This window comes from Malurus melanocephalus, unplaced genomic scaffold (assembly GCF_030028575.1).
Source record: "Malurus melanocephalus ecotype Western Australia unplaced genomic scaffold, MMel_1.1 scaffold_110, whole genome shotgun sequence".
NCBI lineage: Eukaryota > Metazoa > Chordata > Aves > Passeriformes > Maluridae > Malurus > Malurus melanocephalus.
The window spans coordinates 46393-66091 of NW_026623342.1; the positions used below are offsets into that span (position 1 = coordinate 46393).

Sequence of the window (19699 nt, forward strand, 5' to 3'; positions counted from 1 at the left end):
GAAAGTAAAACAGAAGTGATCTTAATGCTGTCTACTGTTTAACACCTTATTCTTTAAGATATCCCAGCAAGGAAAAGCTTTTATCAGGTACTGGAGAATTGTGGAATGAAAATACTGTTAGTCTGACACCCTTTTAGAAAAGCTTGACAAAATACTCATTGATTATAAACTGATACTTGGCTTTCAGGAAGAAATGTTTACTGATGTAAATTTTATAAAGTACATTTGATTTTGTGTTCTGATGCAAARTGAATGTGTGGGCAGGTCGGAATTCTCAAACTTTGTGCATGTCTTTCTTATGCAGGTCCCTGAATATGTTTATCCTAAAGATTCAGTACCAGAATATACTTCCATTCTGGTTCCAAACGTAGACAGTGTCCGAACAGACTTTCTAATGCACWCTATCATGAAGCAAGGAAAAGCTGTTTTGTTAATTGGGGAGCAAGGAACAGCAAAAACTGTTATGATTAAGGTAAGTGGAAAGGAAAAATATATGTAATATGTTAGTGTGATAATATTGCAATTATTGACATTGGCACAAATTTTAAGTATAAGAATAGTTTGATTTTTCTTTGGAGAACATATTCTCATTCTTTCTGAGACATACTGCCAGTACTCACATGGACTCCAAGCAAAAACCCCAAWGTCTCTACACTTTAAAAGGTTTCTTTTAAACTTTGCTAACTGTGGCCTCAAGGTCAGCTGATAAATGCTCTTTCATATGCTTTCTTTTCTTTGGAGTAGTCAAACGGAAGGTTGTGCTAAGAAAATGTTGGTCCTTGTAGGCTTTTTCATTTTCCTGTGCTTTGACTGTGGTGCCATGTGTGAGCTGATCTTTTGTGTACCCGTTGCATAGCCTTTCTTCAAAAGCCAAACAGAACAGAAAAAACCAACTTCCTTCTTTACTCAGGGTGGTTTTCAGAGGGTAGATTTACTGTTTATTATCTGCTCTCTCMATTTATTCACTGAAAATAACATGTTTTTTCTTTAGGAGGAAATTACAATAGGATTGTTATTCAATTAATAAAGAAATGCTTTCTGTATTATAAAATGGTATCGATTAATCATATGACACAAAAATTGAATAACTTAATACAGAAAAGTCARTAATCGAAAGGCTGAACAAACACAGATGTCATACCAATCTTGGCATCCCTTATTTTAAAAATATGGAAGCATAATGTTTTCCAACAGGGTATCTGTGTTTTCAGGGCAGTGTGTGGATTCTTTGATCAGTGAGAGGTAGCTAAATAAAACAGATCTGCTGCTGGGGMAGCTGAATTGGCTGCACAGACATCTCTACCTGCAGTGGAGGATTTGCAGAGGTCTTKAAATGGAAAATAGCTGAAAAACACTGGCCTAAATTGACCTTTGGCTTCCTTAAAATCTGAGCCATTTTGTGTGCCCCRGCCATGTGCTCTCTGAGCCCTGACAGAGAGTGAGTTGTGCCYATGCCAGCAGCCATTAATAAATGCTATTTCTTCAGCGTAGCTGTCGATGCCAGTGGGCATGCCGGTGTAATGTCAGCTCCTGCTCCTGGCACCAGCTGGAGAACTATTTTAGCAGAGTGAGAGTGAAGAGGCGGGGTCTGGGTGGTGGTCTTGATAKTCTGCATACTGGATTTTGTCCAGATACTGGCAACCTCCAGCATTCAGCTGCCATTCTTGTCCCTAAAAATAATTGGAACTGATTCTTGGGAGCGGCTTACCCTGAGTCTATGCTATAGAGCAGAGTATGTTCCTTACACAGGGGAGCATAATGCCAGCAGATATTTGATCTCATGTAAGGTTAGGAGTGAGTGTTAACTGCCTTTGCAACTGTTCCCCTTCTGCTTTCATCTTCTGTAGAATTTTGCTTTACTACACCTTGTGRAAAATAAATTTCCAGATATAAACAGTTGATTTCATGAAAAAATACAAAGGTTTTCATATGGAACACTTCAGATTAAACCTAATTAATATTTGTAATCTGAGTAAGGAATCATTATAAATCAAAATAAAGAACTTATAATGGAATGTTAATTTACGACCTTTATTCTGTACTATTAATTCACAACCTTTATTCTGTACTATTAATTCACAAATTGCCAAAAATTTAGATAAATAATGTTAAACTGGTAAAGGACAGTTGGAAATACTCTGACAGTTAAAAAAAAATCCTATTCAATACCCTATTATTTTTCAAAGACAGTTATCTTTTCTGTACTGTGCAATATTACTGTTGCCATGTAAATATTCTGAAATGCCATGATGAATAAAACACAAATGTGTTTTTTGAATGGTTGAGAAGTCATAGTCACAATTTGTTGACCTTGGCCAGCTGCAAGCTCCTCACCCAGCTGCTGACTCCCTCCCCCTCCTTAACAGCAGAGGGGTTGAGGTACAGACAGGGAGATCACCAGTTATTGTCATAGGAAAAACATTTGACTTGGGGAACACTTACAACATTTATTTGTAAYTAAAAATAGAATTGGATGGTGCAAAACAAAGGGAATACTGAAAACATCCTCTTCTCACCCCTCTCTKCTTCCCAGGCTCACCTTCAYTCCTTCATCCCTGACTCCTCTACCTCCTCCCTRTCCARAAGTGCAGAGGAATRAGGAATGGGGGCTGTGGYCAGTCCATAACAGCTCCACTSTACCTCTCCTTCCTCCTCTCATTTCTCCCTCCTCCCACAGTTCTTGTCAGGGCTGCAGCTCTCCCTGAACTATTCCACTGTGGGTCCTTTACCGGGTCACAAGTCTGGCCAGCAAACCTGCTCCMGTGTGRGCYTCACTTTCCAYGGGTCTGCAGRTCCTACCAGGAGCTCCAGCGTGGGCTTCCCATGGGGTCMCAGCCTCCTTTGGGCATYCAGCTGCTCCAGTGTGAGGTCCTCCACGGGCTGCAGGTKAATCTCTGCTCCACTGTGARMTGCCATGTAATGCAGGGGGACAGCCKGCYTCACCATGATCTGCACCATGGGCTGCAAGGGGCTCTGTGCTGAAACACCTTCTGCCTTTCTTTCTGCTCTCACTTTTATGCCTGCAGGGCTGATTTTGTCAAATTTTTTGCTTTTCTCTCTCAACTGCCAGGCAGCATTCTGCCCCTCCTGGCACAGGCTGAGTGTCTCCACTTGGTCTGCTGGAGGTGGCTGGAACCACCTGTGTCTGGCAAAGGGAAGCCCTGTCCTCTTCTTCCCCACAGCCCCACTGGCGGCACCTGGGCACATGCTCCTGGCTCATGAGCTCTTAACAAATTGTTCAAGCCCTGAGGAGAGATCTGAGCATTGACCTGCACCAGCTCCTCAGYTGTCAAGCGTACCCACCAAATACAGAACTGTTGAAATTGCATGTGGAGCTTGTCATTTATGTGAGGTCTGAGAAAAACCTGTTTCTGAAGTGTGCATTTTCTTAAACTGCTCTCATTGTATCAACAAAATCAACAATATTCATCCAAATGTTTTGAGGGGGTCTAACTGTATCTCCCTTCTGTTGTCTCACAGAGTGTTTGTCTCACTGGGGTTGTTTTTAGAGCAATCGCCAATGATATAGATTTATTTTTCTGAGGTACCAAAATGGGAACATTTCTAGGCAACTCTCCCATACCAATAAGCATTTAAATGATATTCAACTTTGTCATTATTGCAGAAGAATCCAATTCTTGAAAATAAATTATGTTAGAAATATGGAATTTTTAGTACTATTTCTAAGCTCCAAGACTTTTCCTAAAMAAAATATTTCCTGTGCTGTATATATATATCCCTTGGTGTGACTYGAGGTTTATATATTCTCATCATAAAACTTCACTAAATATGAAAAGTGGAAGTTTGTGGCTTTGGGGCATCCTCAGCAGCTGTGGGAATGGTACATATTAATAAAATCTAAAGATTCCTTTCTTCATTAAGAAAAGATGACTATCAGTAAGTGTGATGTAGCTGTGTTAAATTTTACACTGCAATTCCTTTGCAGTCCTTTTGTTTTAAGAGTTTTGGTGTTGTAGTGCAAACATGAAAATGGATTTGGTTTTTCTCTTGTTCCTTGCAGTCTGCTGTATTGGATCATCACTAACAGCTTGAATTTAGAAAAACCCTGACAATTGCTAATGCAAAGTTTATTTGCATCTTGAGTTGGCATACATCTACTTGTTGGAATACTTAGTGAAGTCTATTAAGAGCTTATAAATTTTAATACTTAAAAATTTTATGTACAACATTAACCGACTGAATTTCAAGTTGCAGATGGTGTATTTAGCTTAAATAAACTGTGTTTGGAGATTTCAAAGTTATTAGCAGGACTGAGATTTTTCTGAGGCTGCTGAGCATCTGCRTCTCATTTTGTGTGAATTCACCTGGAGTTACTGGTGCACTTGCTTTAAAATTGGTTTGTCTTGCAGAATTACACAAGCAAGTATGATCCTGATGTTCACCTGACCAAATGCCTAAACTTTTCTTCTGCAACTCTGCCACATATGTTCCAAAGGAGCATAGAAAGCTACATAGGCAAAAGAATGGGYACTACTCACGGTCCTCCAGCAGGGAAAAAAATGACTGTCTTTATTGATGACATCAACATGCCTTTGATTAATGAATGGGGTGATCAGGTAAAAGGAAAACATTAACATTTGGGAGTTGGTGGTCTTGTGATTGTTGCTGATGGAAATACTGATCTGTGTRTTGAAAAAATTGGACAGATTAGAAAAAAAGCTATCACAATATGGATTTGAACAAGTGTGTTTACTAAAAACAATTTCCCCAAGCCAGTTTTTGACATGACTAATAAGCTGTCAGTCCCAAAAGATCAGGCACGGTTTCAAGCCACTTGATGCAATCCTTGTAGCTTCTAAGCCTTTTGATTTGGTTGCATTCAAAGCTAGTAGGATTCCAAACCAGCAGTCCTGAGAACCAGTCAGAGAAAGGAAGCATACAAATTCAAGAAACACTCAAAGATTCTTCTTTGATCTGCTCTGGACTTTAAATTGCAGTTACTATTACGTGAAATCTAAGCTGGTGGTGAATCTAAAGAACAAGACTTATGAGGAGTRGCTGAGGAAACTGGGGTTGTTGGGCCTTGAGTAAAGAAAGCTGGGGGGAGATCTTAYTGCWCYCTACAGCTACCTGAAAGAWGGTTTTAGTGAGGTCAGTATTGACTGGACRAGGGTAAATGGCCTSAAACTGCACCAGGGGAGGTTTRGATCAGATATTAGGGAAAAATTTCTTCACCAAAAGGGTTGTTGAACCCTGGAACAGATTACTCAGGGAAGTGTGGAGTCACCATCCCTGGAGGTATTYAAGAGAGGTGTAGATGTGGCACCGGGGGATAAGACTTAGTGGTGGATTTGGCAGCACTGGTTTAATGGTTGGACTCAATGATCARAAAGGTCCTTTCCAACCTAAAAAATTCTGTGATCACAGTTGACATCAAAGACTAGCAAGCTGTCTTGAGGTATGGATAAAATACTTATAGACGTATACTCAGAAAATCTGACTTAAAATTTAAAAAGACTTACTGCTGAGAAAAATCAATTTCCCTGCTTCCAGTATAGCCCTATAATCCTGTTCTCTCACTGCCTCTGTCCAAGTGRACATGTGACTATACTTTGTGCTAAATTAACCATTCTTTGTCACTATCTGAGTGCCTGTGTCAATCTGAATATGTAGTCTGGACTGAAAATTTAAAGTGCTSGTTTTCCTTGAATTGAAATTATGCAAACCCAATTGAATGTCTGGCTTCATGTCCACAACTGCTTGGCACGTGARGCTTACAGGCAGCCAATGCACTGCATCTGAGCTCTTGGTTGCCGTGTTGTGTGTTGAAAGCCCTCAAACACTTAACTCCTCCATTCCTTTTTCTTTGTTGTTTTTGGCTATATTTAGATCACCAATGAGATTGTAAGACAGCTGATGGAACAGAAMGGTTTCTACAATTTGGAGAAGCCAGGGGAATTCACGAATGTGGTTGACATCCAGTTTGTAGCTGCTATGATTCACCCTGGGGGAGGTCGGAATGACATCCCACAGCGCCTGAAACGCCAGTTCAGCATCTTCAACTGCACACTGCCTTCCACTTCCTCTATTGATAAAATATTTCAAACAATAGCTGAAGGCTATTTCTGTGAGCAACGACATTTCCCCACAGAAATATGTAAACTGGCTTCAGCATTAGTATCTACAAGCCGAAAGGTTTGGCAAATGACAAAAGCAAAGGTAAAATTACATCTTTTAAGCCCTTGAAACATCAGAGCCTGGCCTTTTGTACTGTGTGTTTGTAGTTCTCAGTACCAAGTTGGGTGATGAAAATCCTAATTACATGCAGTGTCTTCTATAGCTGATATAAGTATCACGTTATAAAGATATAATGCAGTAATCATAGCTGATAGGAAGATTGAGAGATCTTGCAGTTGAGAAAATGTTGACAGCATGAGAAACCAGAAATTAAAAATTAAATAGGAATCTTCCTGTTTGGGATCGTGAGAAACTTTAAAGATCTGAGTTAAAGGAAAGAAGTCAAATTTGGCAGAGAGAGCATCAGTTCAAAACAAATGAAATCTGGTATTTAGTAATTTATAAGTATTTACTTTTTCTGTTTCACACAGATGTTAAAAACATTTGACTGCAAGTCCTGGGTAATTTTTTCTTTGAAAGAAGCAAAACATATTAGGTATAGAATGAAATTTGAAAAGAATGAAACTACAGCATAGAAATGTGTGTCAAATTGTTATTCATCTGAGAAAAGTAGAGGAAAGTGGTGGAAAAATAGGGATTTGTTAAATTATATTTTCTAATCCAGAAAAGGTTGGTCAGAATTTCACAAAGAACTTGCTGTAGACCTAAACTTGGTTTATGCAATTAGATGGAGAGACTTCTAGTGAAACTATTGATCAGTATATATTGACCAATATATTCAACAGAATTGATACTTATTACTGCTAATTAACTTCCTTTCCAGAGAAAATGTAGCTTTTACTAGATTTAAAAATATTTTCCCAAATACTGTTTTCTCTTTATTGGTCTTCCCCTTCCCCTCCTTCTCCTCTTCTTCTCTTCTTCTCTTCTTCTCCTCTTCTTCTCCTCTTCTTCTCTTCTCTTCTTCTCTTCTTCTCTTCTTCTCTTCTTCTCTTCTTTTTCTGCTCTTCTTCTTCTCCTCTTCTTCTTCTGCTCTTCTACTTTCCCTTTTCCCTAGATATTCTTGTAAAGGGCAAAATACAGAAATTATCTGAAAGAAAGGGCAGGAGCTAACCACAGGTTAAGTAATGTTGACATTTTTACTGTGGTCTTCAGGGCCATCATTAACTAACCTGTCTTGGCTACCCTTCAGTGCATGTTCCTGGGACTTGAAACATTCAAAGAAAYTCAAATGARATCYATGTRAAATTAAAGAGCTGCTCRWTGCTSCTGTAATTTCTCCATTTTATGGTTRTCTCYTAAATGCTAAGCATGTATTTCTGCTTCAATGCAAGACTGCAGTTTGTAAAAATGTCCACATTCACTTAATAAAAAGTAGAAAATAYGTTTATTTAGCAGATATTTGAATAYGGTTCATGACATTATTTTGTAGATGTTACCAACTCCAGCTAAATTTCATTACGTCTTCAATTTACGAGACCTCAGTCGTATTTGGCAAGGAATACTTACAGTTACTGCTGACGTCTGCCAGAGCATCAGTGTTTTGGTAGCCTTGTTCCAACATGAATGCCGACGTGTTATTGCAGACAGGTTCATCAGCCAAAGTGATAAAGACTGGTTTGAAGATACGATGAGGAAGGTAGGCAAATAGTATTTTAGTATTTGCCACCAAAAGAGTGACATATTTAATTACTAAAGCAATCCTTAATATATTGTTGTAGATTGTTTGTGAAGAACATGGTCAAAATCTGTTTGGAGATAAATCTGCAGAATTATAYTTTGTGGATTTCTTGCGTGATGTCCCGGAAACTGCTGGAGATGAACCTGATGATGCAGAGTTGAAGGCTCCAAAAATTTATGAGCCTATCCCGTCTTTGAATTACTTGGCTGAGAGGTTACAGATGTTCATGCAACAGTACAATGAAACTGTCAGAGGATCAAAGATGGATTTAGTGTTTTTCAAGGTATTGCTGCTTGTAATTGTATTAATACAGAAAGTGCCTTGTCTTTTGCACATGGTGATACATCGATCTTGTATATTTCTATCACATTATTTTGGAGATAGCTCAGAACAACTCATTCATTCATACAGTGCACACTGTGAATGTCATCTKGCTTTCCTGAAAGTTACCTCCTTCTCAAAGGTCTGCAGAGTGCTTTCTTCAGCTTTAGACAGGGTGGTTTGATAGAATTTTAGGGCATTTCAGATTAATTCTCTCTCTAAGATAACTACAGCAGTTGAATAAGAAATAACTATAGTGCACTTGTATTTTACTTTTACCATTCTATTTGGAGAGTTTATAAATAGGTCAGCTAAATGCTGGAGGAGTCCTTTCTGCTTTTCCTTCTGTCCCCTAAGGGGCATGCCCTTAGCTCTGCTGATGACAAAGTGTGCATTTGACGTTGCTTCATACAAGCTTGATACAAGGACATTTCTCTGGGGCTGGCCCTGCTGCCCACAGAATTCAGGGGAAAATCTCCTATTGATTTTGGTGAGTACAGGGCTGAGTCTTTGGCATAGGCTCCAGAGAAGCCACCTAGCTCTGGAGTAGTAATTGCTCGGTGACATGCTTCTATTTGATTTTACAGTGCATTATTTTTGCATCTCTTCATCCCCTTTTCTCTCAATACACAGGATGCAGTCATCCATTTGATTAAAATATCACGGATTATTCGTACCCCACAAGGAAATGCATTGTTGGTGGGTGTGGGTGGATCTGGAAAACAGAGTCTGACCAGGCTGGCATCCTACATTGCTGGATAYGAGAGTTTTCAGATTACTTTAACAAGGTAACCAATGCAGTGTACATAGATATTTACTCCTTAATTTGCTATAGAAGGGAAAGCCTCACAATCAACTCAAAGAAATGCAAACTTCATTTTATCAACWTCAAACAAACATTTTATCCCTCAGTGTAAATTAAATTTCTGATCAAATGTAACTGTGCAAATGGATGGTCTACAGGTGACGGATCCTGGGTCTTTGTTTTGTTGACTTCATGCTGTTGACAAGAAACATGTCTTTTCTTCAGCATTTGAGTCTGCAATGCACCTTTGTGAAATCACACTGAAATACAATTTTGTGCTAAAAATAGCAGAAAATAATCTGCTGGTGTATTCTGCATTGTAGGCAAATGCTGATGGCCAGGAGAAATAGTAACTTTTTCTATAGATCCTTTTGTAGCTGAACTGTATTATGGCAACTGCTACCAAAGACTTAATATTTTGTAGCACTGGAATTCAGTAATTTGTAGAAATTTGAAGTGAAAGGGAGCAACTACTGCCTTCCCTCTGTTTCTCTTTTGACATAGGGCTTGCAGGGGTAATCAGTGAGGACCTGCTCAGAGTGTATTCCCCTTTGCAAACTATTTAACATGCTCAGACATATATTTTGGAGAGACATATCAGGTCTATGAATAATATTATGAGTCTTCTGATGAAAGGAAAGATAAAGAAAGACATATTGCAATCTCTTTCTGTGTTCCATGGGCAGAAGAAAGGAACAGTGAGAACAAAAAAGGAAGGAAAGAAAAAAACCAAAGTGATAGAACATAATTCCTAGATTTCCAAGATTYAAAATGTGTTAGTAAGGCAAATATTAATAATGGCAATGAATATGGAGGAAGGAAGAATGAAATTAACAATGAAGAGTGGATGTTGGCTCATGTTTTGTCTCTAAATGTCATTTCCCATTGCTGGTGTTAGATTATTGAACTAGATAGACTGCTATTCTGACTCAGGAGAGAAATTCTTATGTTCCTATCAGAATACCACAAATCACTGTAATAACTGTAGCTGACACATGCAAACCGAAGAGTTGGATTGTTGCTCTGCAGTGCTTGCTTTATGGGTATTTATAGAGCAGAGATAAGATGGAGCTGGAAGAGAACTGGGACACTTCCTGTGTGGCATATTTAATATGTGAAGAGTGGATCATGGTTGTGTTGCAAGAATTWCTTGTGACTGAAGAGATTCTTGGAAATAAGAGACTGCTTACAAAGAAAAGGGGTTCCTAAATTCAGCTTCAGTTGGCTAAGGACAAAATCTGCCRTTTTRTTATCTAACTTATCTTCATTTTATRTTTCACAATCTGAAATCTGTAGTTGAATTTTTACCTGAATCTTACTTGTGTGCACCAGCTGTAAGACACTTAACAACAGAACCCTCAATTTGCAGAAGAGCTGATCAGGCCAAGTGATAATGTTCAAACATCATTTCTGGGGYTTGATTTAAGTTAAAACCATATAACACAATAACCCCCTCAATTTCTTTCTCTCTTGTCTCTTAATGATTTCCTTTAACCTYCTCTCAGTATCTTCAGAAGATAATCCAGCTGTATTTATGTAATRGTTACAGGTATCAGAACCTACTTGACAACTTAATCCAGCTGCATTAACCTACATTTCTAATAAAGAATTTATGTCTGCAAACTATGGGGATACAAAGCAGCATCATAATTGCCTTAGATACAGTATTGCTCTTACCACATTTTCTTCCAGCACATTATTTTGTTGACTTCACCTCATTTCAYATGATTTATGTTACTGATCATTGACTTTGGGAAAATGTTTAAGAAAAAAAAAGATGTAACCAGGAGCTATGGTATTCATTTTTTGTCTAGATTATTTTTCTTGCCTTAAGGAAGCTGATCCAGACGATACATCTCTCCTAAAATGTTCTGTAATTCCTGTTCTCTCTTTAACCCTTTTCTCTTCCAGAACATATGCCAGCAACAACCTTTTGGATGATCTGAAAATGTTGTACCGCACTGCTGGCCAAAAAGGAAAGGGTGTTGTCTTTATATTCACAGACAATGAAGTGAGAGATGAATCTTTTCTTGAGTACATGAACAACGTTTTGGCTTCAGGTGAAGTCTCAAATCTTTTTGCAAGAGATGAAATAGGTGAAATCACACAAGACCTGATCCCAGCAATGAAGAAGGAGTACCCAAGGCTTACTCCCACTGGTGAAAATCTTTATAATTACTTTCTTGCTCGAGTTCGGAATAACCTGCATGTGGTTCTTTGTTTTTCTCCTGTTGGGGAAAAATTCAGAACTCGTGCACTCAAATTTCCAGGGCTGATTTCAGGCTGTACCATGGACTGGTTCCAGCRTTGGCCAAAAGATGCTCTCATAGCAGTTGCACAGCATTTTTTAGCTTCTTACCATATTGAGTGTACGGATGAAGTGAAACAGAGTGTTGTTAACACCATGGGAACGATTCAAGATATTGTMGCTGAAAAATGTGTCGAATACTTTGAGCGATACAGGAGACGAACATTTGTGACACCAAAATCTTACCTGTCCTTCATTGGAGGCTACAAAGCTATTTACAAAGAAAAGTTTGCCAGTGTTGGAGGTTTGTCTGAGCGCATGAGAACAGGTACTGTGAAATMCATTTGATTTTTTTTCTTTCTTTGTTTTTTAAAAGGGTGAGAAGAATCTGAATAAAGGGATATAAAAGTATGGATTTAAATTGTAAGCTCACTTTCAATTGGAAGCAGACTCATGTATTTCCAGCTGTGTGTGTTATTACAAAATATGCAGAAGTTTTGTTTCAATTAACTTTATGAATGTGCAAACTAGAGAGGAATTTTGAAAATAGTATTAGTTAGCAGTTAAAATACCTGAAACTTCTGCTTTGACATGTATGTATGCCAAGTAACTACTGAGATTCTAGTTTTCATATGCTAAGAGTAAATCTGAGAAAAGGCAAGTAGATGTTCATATTTAGTCCCTCTGAAGATTTTTTAAAGGAACRGATATATGCCAAAAGTAACATTTCAAAAATATAGCTCTGCACATGGTCATTCATGGTAAACAATTAAACAGTTTTCTAAACTGAATGCTGTTTGGATATGAATGTGAACTTAAACTGTTTCTTGTCCCACCACTGACTATTGCAGACCTGAGCTAGGTACACACATGTCCAAAGGTTAAGGGTGGCTGGCTGGCAGTAAGAAAAAAATGCAGCTTTTTGAGTTAGAAAGATATATATGATGCATTTATATTTATGTGCATGCATTTATATATGAGGATGTTTATACTTCAGAGATTTTCTCATCATTTGTTCAGATTCTTGGAGTATTGTATTGCTCAAGAATCTGTAGGCTTTTTTGCCCCTTCTCATCTGCACCTTCATGTAGTGTTGAATTTAGAAGCTCAGCCTACTCTCCTTGTGTCTTCACTTTCATTGCCAGGTTCCTCCTCTTTTTTTTTTGTACAGAGTACAGCCTAGTACTTTTTATGTTCTCATGGATTTCAGAAATTTCACACACAGTTCTTAAGAGTGTAATTTGCCATGCTAATGTTTTTCAGTGTGTGTGTTTAGCATTTAGCCTCCTTGAATATAAACAATAGATCAAGGGACAGATTCCAAAGGCTTTTGCATACTAAAAACAGCCAAAGAAATGAAAGAAAAATAAAATATTTATCCCTTCCTAATTTTGGTGTTCAACCAATTGAATCATCACTGGTGTTCCTAAATATGAATCTGAGTGACTTATTTTAAATATCCATGRTGCTTCACTGAGGTTACTCTCTCAATAAGTCTTCTTGCTGCTAAAATGGAATTTGTCCACCACAGGTCTTTCAAAACTGATGGAAGCTGAGGTTTCAGTAAATCAGCTCTCCAAAGAGTTGGTTATGAAGGAGAAAGAYTTGGCTGTAGCTTCAAAAAAAGCTGATGAAGTTTTATTGGAAGTAACTATGAAAGCCCAGGCTGCAGAAAAAGTGAAAATGCAGGTGCAAAAGGTAAAAGACAAGGCTCAGGCTATTGTGGATGACATTGCCATTGATAAAGCAGCAGCAGAAGAGAAGCTTGAAGCTGCAAGACCTGCACTGGAAGAAGCCAAGGCAGCCCTGCAGGTCAGAAACAAATATATTCTGAATATCCATGTAGTTAATGATTATTATTTGCAATAATTTGTACTTCTACCTTGGGAAAAAAAAAAAAAGATTGAAAGAACTGGCACTGACCTGTAAATCCTTGTAGAAAACAACCCTTAAAACTGAAGAGGTAAGATGGGAAGTACTCTTACTGTCAGGTAATAAASAAGTCATAGGGTGGTACTGCCTCTAGAGGCTTTCTGCACTAATGTTTCTGAGTGACCTGCAAATCTGCAGCAATTGCATTGCGTATGCAGTCCTCCCAAAAGAGCATCATTCTTTGCAATCGAATGACTGCTGAAATAAATGGACTGTTTTCTTCTATAATTTTTCAGACAATAAAACCTTCTGACATTGCAACTGTTCGCAAACTGGGTAAACCTCCTCACTTGATAATGCGGATCATGGACTGCGTGCTACTTTTATTCCAAAGGAAAATAGACTCAGTGACACAAGATCAGGAACGCCCAGGTGTGAAGCCATCATGGAGTGAGGCTCAGAAGCTAATGAATAATTCAGGATTTCTCAGCATGTTGCTTACTTTTCAGAAGGTAAGTAGTTAATTGGGGCACTAGTGCTTTAATAACCATCTTCAGAGTTCACATGAAAGCATCTTTTGCCATCAAAGGCAGTTTGAAACTGTGTTGTCTATCTGTAGTTGTAGATACTTTGTGACTTTATTCTTCTTTATTTTCATGGTTCATTATCTGAATAATTTTTCTCCTGGGCCACACAGTGGCTTCTAGCAGACCAAAGTATCCCAAGCACTAGACCAAGTCTTGAGAAGCTTTGTTATTTAGTCAGTTCCTGCTTCTAAGTAGCAATCTAAGTAGCCCATAGAAGGGCCGACTCCTGGTTTTTCAAATGACTCACCTTCTCCAGAGCTACCAGGCCTATTTGCCTGTAAGGCACTCTACAATTCTGCTGTTTGCTAGGGAGCTAGCAGGAAATAGGAAGAAAATGAGCAGRAAAAGTAATGAGATAATTTGGGAACTTTTGGGGTAAAAGCACTAGAAAAATAGTGAAATGAAGAATAATCTTATTATCAGCTGTAAGAAAAATAAGAGCAAATAGGTTTTTATTTCTGTCGGGACAGAAACATTTTTGCAGCAAGGTTCACTGAACTGTGAGACAAAGGAAAATTCTCTACAGGRAAGAGAAGAAGGATGAGACAGAAGAAGTCCTAGGCTAGAATATGAAATGGCAGAATCATAGCCCAGCTTTATAATCCAGGAAACCAAGGAGATTTCAGCAAAACCTGGCTTTTCTGCRATGTTGCAGGACATACTCTTTCATTTGTACACTAATGTTTTAATCTACTTAGCTGTGCATTTTGCTGATGCCTTTTCTAAGCTGCTGAAGTGTTTTTATGGTGAAGATCATTCTCACTATCCCCAGGAGCCATTTCTCCCAGAGAGCCRTATTGTAGAAACTTGCACTGTCTCTGTAGACAATTTCTTCCTGGGGCTGTCAGTCTGGTCACTTTTCCAAGTGCTGTCTTGTCTAAACAGAAATGGGAAATGAGTTTTAAGATAGCAAGGACTAATTAAGCACTCCTTCCTCAAGCTTCTGTCTAATGAGGCTTCCAGTTTTGGCACTTTTTAATAGTGTATGTGTTCCTGCTGGTAGCTGGCAACACATTTAACTCGGAGGAGTCAGAAAAACTTCTGTGGGACTGAGTTCTTGCAGGAGGTGGTRCTGATGAATGTGGGGTAGAATACCAAACTACTTCCATCCCTGTTGAGGTACTTCCCATGCTGTCCTCCTGCCCCATTTCTCATTTCTGAAGATAGCCGATGAGAAAGCTTGTTGTGCCTGGAGTTCTGAGTAGGTTACCCTGCYTACATGTCTGTGAAGTTTTTGTTCTTTCCTAGTATTTTTTAGGCAGTGAAAATTAGTGGCTGAAACAGTTCCTTCAGTCTAAAAAAGGAAAGTGTGACATTTTCCAAGCTTTTGAGCAGTGGTTTAGGCCATTGCTGACTKATCTTTGCTTCACCTTTGCCAGCTTGTTAGTTCATAATTTTGAGTAGSAAAACAAAAAAATCAAAATGTTTAGCCAGCACTATTTTACATTTTAGCAAACAATCACAGTAAAAACATCACCATGTCTGATCCTGGGAATAATATAGTGAATGTCTTTTCTATTAGAGAAGCTAAGGATCAAACAAGTACAAGACAGTCCTTTCTGCTGTGCAGAGAAACAAGAAAAGGGTATATTGCTTGACAGTATGAATGGTGAATGATTTTTAGATGCATTAAAAGAAAGGCATTAATACATTGCCAAAAAAAGCAAAGATTCTTAACATGTCTATTGTTAAGCAGTCATTTTGAGCCTGTATAAGCTCTTCTACTCTCTACATTGCTCAAGGAGATGAATTCCATTTTCTTCTGACACTTACATAATTATAGATTAACCACCRTCATCAAAGATCTGGCTTTTCATGTTCTCAACAGATTGTGAAAGGGAGGAAAAAAACTGAGATTAGAATAACAGCTGAAAGAAATCGCTTTTATGGTTAAGGAAARGAGTTAGCTACAGTGAAGTGAAGACAGTGCCTTGCAGTTTCAGCCTTTTCCTTCCTAAAGCTGCATGTTTGGTTCCCTTAACTGTGTTCACACCCATGCCTGTCTGATGCTGTGGTGAGCTTGTTTATGGAACTTGACTAGAAGAAAATTAGCCAGCAGTTTGCTGACTTGCATTTCTGTCATAACAATTTCTAAACTAGCTCACTGAGCATTGGTGACGGTACTAAATGTGGGGCAAGGACATCTGGCTGAGGGGGAAACAGAAGAAGGTGAAATGTTGTAGAAGCAATAAGTTAGAACAGCTTAAGTTGTCATGGAGCTACGAGTGCAAGTAATGTCTGTAAATCTTACGTCAAATAGGGATATTAAATGCCAACCCAAGTCAATCTGTTGCAATGGAAGTAGGAGTTATTTTCACGAGTTCACAAAAACCTACTAATCTGTCCTTYACAAGAGTGAAAGGCAACAGTGTTCTTTTGTTAATTTATTCTGAAAGATGTGATAGCCTCATGATATTAAAAATAAAAATGTTTCTGCGAAGCAGACTTTATTCTAAAATCCATTTWAAAAAAAWAAWWTTTTTGTTCCTTTGACTAGGACTCAATTACAGAAGAAACTGTGGAGCTTTTAGAGCCATATTTGGGTATGGAAGATTATAATCTTGAGACTGCTAAAAAAGTGTGTGGAAATGTCGCAGGTCTTTGCTCATGGACACAAGCAATGGCTTACTTCTATGGCATTAATAAAGAAGTTCTTCCTCTTAAGGTATTTTGTAGAGATAATTTTATTTCTTTTTTTGAGGGATAAATCCAGTCAAGTGAAAAAAAAAGTGGTGATATTTTGGCTAAAAAAGAGATTCTTGTTTCCTCCCACCCCGTTGTAAAGTCAAGCACACAGAGATTAAATACAGCCTGACAGTTTTTTCTACTTACACACAACTACCCTGTGRTACAGCTGTTACTTGTGTGAACACAGTCAGATTTTAATGGGTTCTTTATAGAACCTGTCTAGCTGTACGTGGGAGAGAATGACACCTCCTCTGCCCTCAGAGTGGGTGCCAGGCACTGTGGCTTCAAGAAAACTCCTCAGTTCTACTGGCCTGGGAAGGAGCCTACTCACTGTGGTCATGATAGAATCTGGGAGAGGAGAGACCATTCTTGGCACAGAAGTGTTCTTTAAGGAATTTAGCTGGAACTCTTCTCCCTAAAAAAATGTTTCAAATTCTACATTCAAGCGTACACATATAATAAAGAAAGTAGTTGTCAGGTATGGAATTCTGTTGTGACATGGAACTGAAGTAAAAAGGGATTGACCATTGTCATGTGCATTCCTACAAGTACTTTCATTGTCTTGGAAATGTTCAATTTATGAGCATATTGAAAAAAAGGGACTTTGCATATTTCTATAATGATTTATAGTCCTTGCTCATACTGTGAGTTTTATGGCTCTTTTCTGAAGAAATACATTCAACCAATTATRTACTCATGTTTGGTTTCTTATTGAGTAAGCCGGGGCAGCGATGGTATAGTCAAAACTCTTGGCATAATCTTTTAGTATGCCTAGACAGATCTGATTCAAATTTGYTAAAAGCATATTTTTTTATTCAAGTAACTCATAGAGAATGCTATATTTTTGTGATATATAAGCAGCTATTYCCTTTTCAAATAATGGGATATTCACTAATGAAAACAGAATTTGAAATGTTGCTATTGAGAGCTATAAAARGGAGCAAGGCCTGAGGGAAATAGTGGTTTTATATGCAAATGCAACCCTGAAAGTTAAAAAAAGTCCTCTTGGAGTTTTTATTTGAATATATATGATTTAGAATTATGTATAAATTTAACTTTGTGTCTAAGTGCTTGCATTCTTGTCACACCGTAGCAGATAAAAAAAAATGAAACGTACATTTCTTGGCAAAGTGGTGCCTATTGTCAGGTACAGCAACAGCCACAAATATTTTAAAAACTGGAGATGACAGAGGGAGGGAGGAGGTGTTTAAAGTATGCAGGAGATGTTGCAGGAAGCAGTGGAGTGATGCTAAGAAATTAATTGAAAATAAATGTACAATTAAACTGCATGAAGTACTAGCACTGACTACTTCATCCAATGCTAAAAGCAGGTTTACTGAACAAATTAATCAAGCTGTTTTATCCTAACTGCTGTTCTAGGATATAAATCCTCTTCAACACCTGCAAAATCGATCCAATATATTTTTAAATTGCATCTTAAGTGAGACTCATTGCCTCATTTATCTTAAATATGGCAACTTGTGAAAACTAATTAATAATGACTTACATTTTAGTAAATATAATGTGCAAAAATTACCTAATTCYTAGGAATGGATACTGACATTCTTTAGATATGTGGCCTGCAGCCCAAGGGTCTTAGCTAGAGTTTCCTGTAAACCTTCAGCACGAGGATGAGCTGTTCCTCCCCAGATTGCTAGCTAGTAAACCAGCCTGCTGGATTAACCTGAGAATTTTGAAACACCATCTGCCACTTACCCATTAGCTGAAGAATATAAGAGCAGAAYGGAGAAGCCTCGACTTTTGCTGTGATACAGTTAGCCTCCAATTAAAATACTGTGTATAGAAGCATAATTTCCCTTGGAGATGTCTCCAGTGACTTTAATTAAGTTCTCCTTAGGCTGTTAGGGTGATCAAGGGAAGTTTGTCTACAGTTTATAAATTCTGTTTGATATTGAGGATTSTCCCTGTCAAACTCAGTTTTAAATATGAGACTTTATTGCCTTTTCTACTTTCATTTGTCTCCACGCTGAACTAAAAACCACAGCAGGCAATGAAAGGAAATTTTGCACCTGAAGAAGAGKTAATAGTCAAGGAGTGCTGAAATTTGATAGTTGTCTACTTAAATAAGYGTGTCCTTGTCAAGGTGATGCCCACTGGGCAGGAAAACAAGCATGCAGGTCTGAATTCAAGGCCCACAATAACTGTGGAAGGAAAGCATATACTCTGGGGGGGTGGGGTGAGGGGAAGGATTAGATCACCTAACAAAACAGAGTGAGGTCAGGACATGGAGCTGAACAGAAAATATAGAAAGTCTTTCACTGGCTAGTAGAGACTGTGAAAAACAGATAAAATATATGATTGCTGTGCCTTTCAATGGTTATTTTAATCCCAAAAAATGGTCACTAGTAGCTAAGAAAGTGAGATCAAGATTTTATTAACATCTCTCTGCATGGAYCTGTTTGCATGTGCACATATATTTGCATGCATATGTACATGCGTATACATATATTTTTAAAATTTGTGTTGGCGAGGTAAAAACATTGTTTTTGAAATGTCTGCCAAACCTGTGTATGGCTTTGCCTTTTTAACAAGCTTTTCCTAAATAATGGTGGATACAAGCATATAGTGATAATTGAGTCTCCAGGAAATTTGATCCAAAACCAGTGGAGTGTCTGTAGGAAAAATCTGCAATAATCTGGGAGAGGGGCAGTTTTGAGATTGCATTTCCATGAAGTTTTCACTCAGATGCAGTGCCCAGAAAAGGCTGAAGAAAAAGCAAAGATGACCACTCAGCACATCCCCAGAGGGTGAGCAGCAGAGTGACAGAGTCCAAGTGTGCAAGAAGCCTTCTGGCCTAATCCAGCAGTAGAGAGTGCTCAATGGACTGKAATAACAGTGGACTTGAAAACCTAAAATTCCTTAAACAAGAGAGGTGCTAGGAAAGCTCCAAATCACCCTTACCTGTAGGGAGCTCTTAAGTTTTGGACCTTATTTATTTTTTAATGGATTCTCCTAGTAACATTTCCTGAACTTACTGAGCAGAAGTTGCTCTTCAGAGTGATTTGGACATTCCATTCAAGGGGTTGATCTGAGCATTCCATTYAAGAGCTATAGCATTAAATGGTGTGAGGCTATTTTTTGTTGGAGAAGCTATTTTTATTKAACTGCTTTCATGGATCAGGGTCAGATATACTTGCCACCTTGCAACATTTAGTTTGCAATGAATCAGCGAGAAACTTAATGTCTGTGTCAATACTAATAAATTAAACAGTACTAGTGAATTTTTCTAGGCACTGGAAAGTGTTAATTTACACTGTTAAATTGTTAGAAGAATCCTTAATATGAATTTGGTCTTGGCTAAGCAAAATTCTTTCAGTAATCTCTGGGCACCTTTCAGGAGCTARCTTGGTCCAAGAGCCATTTCCACAAGGCTGTCT

General features: G+C 38.2%; 1 protein-coding gene across 1 annotated transcript in view; it reads left to right on the forward strand.

The window, feature by feature from the left end:
- LOC130575511 (dynein axonemal heavy chain 5-like) overlaps window positions 1-19699 on the forward strand; it is a gene marked incomplete at its 5' end in the record, with an annotated part of 119836 nt that overhangs the window by 46385 nt on the left and 53752 nt on the right. Inside the window, 10 exons of the mRNA XM_057369435.1 lie at window positions 305-472; window positions 4371-4577; window positions 5851-6180; window positions 7532-7738; window positions 7821-8063; window positions 8735-8889; window positions 10818-11482; window positions 12686-12966; window positions 13323-13538; window positions 16111-16278. Coding sequence (XP_057225418.1) covers window positions 305-472; window positions 4371-4577; window positions 5851-6180; window positions 7532-7738; window positions 7821-8063; window positions 8735-8889; window positions 10818-11482; window positions 12686-12966; window positions 13323-13538; window positions 16111-16278 — 2640 coding nt within the window. The remainder of the gene's footprint in view (window positions 1-304; window positions 473-4370; window positions 4578-5850; window positions 6181-7531; window positions 7739-7820; window positions 8064-8734; window positions 8890-10817; window positions 11483-12685; window positions 12967-13322; window positions 13539-16110; window positions 16279-19699) is intronic.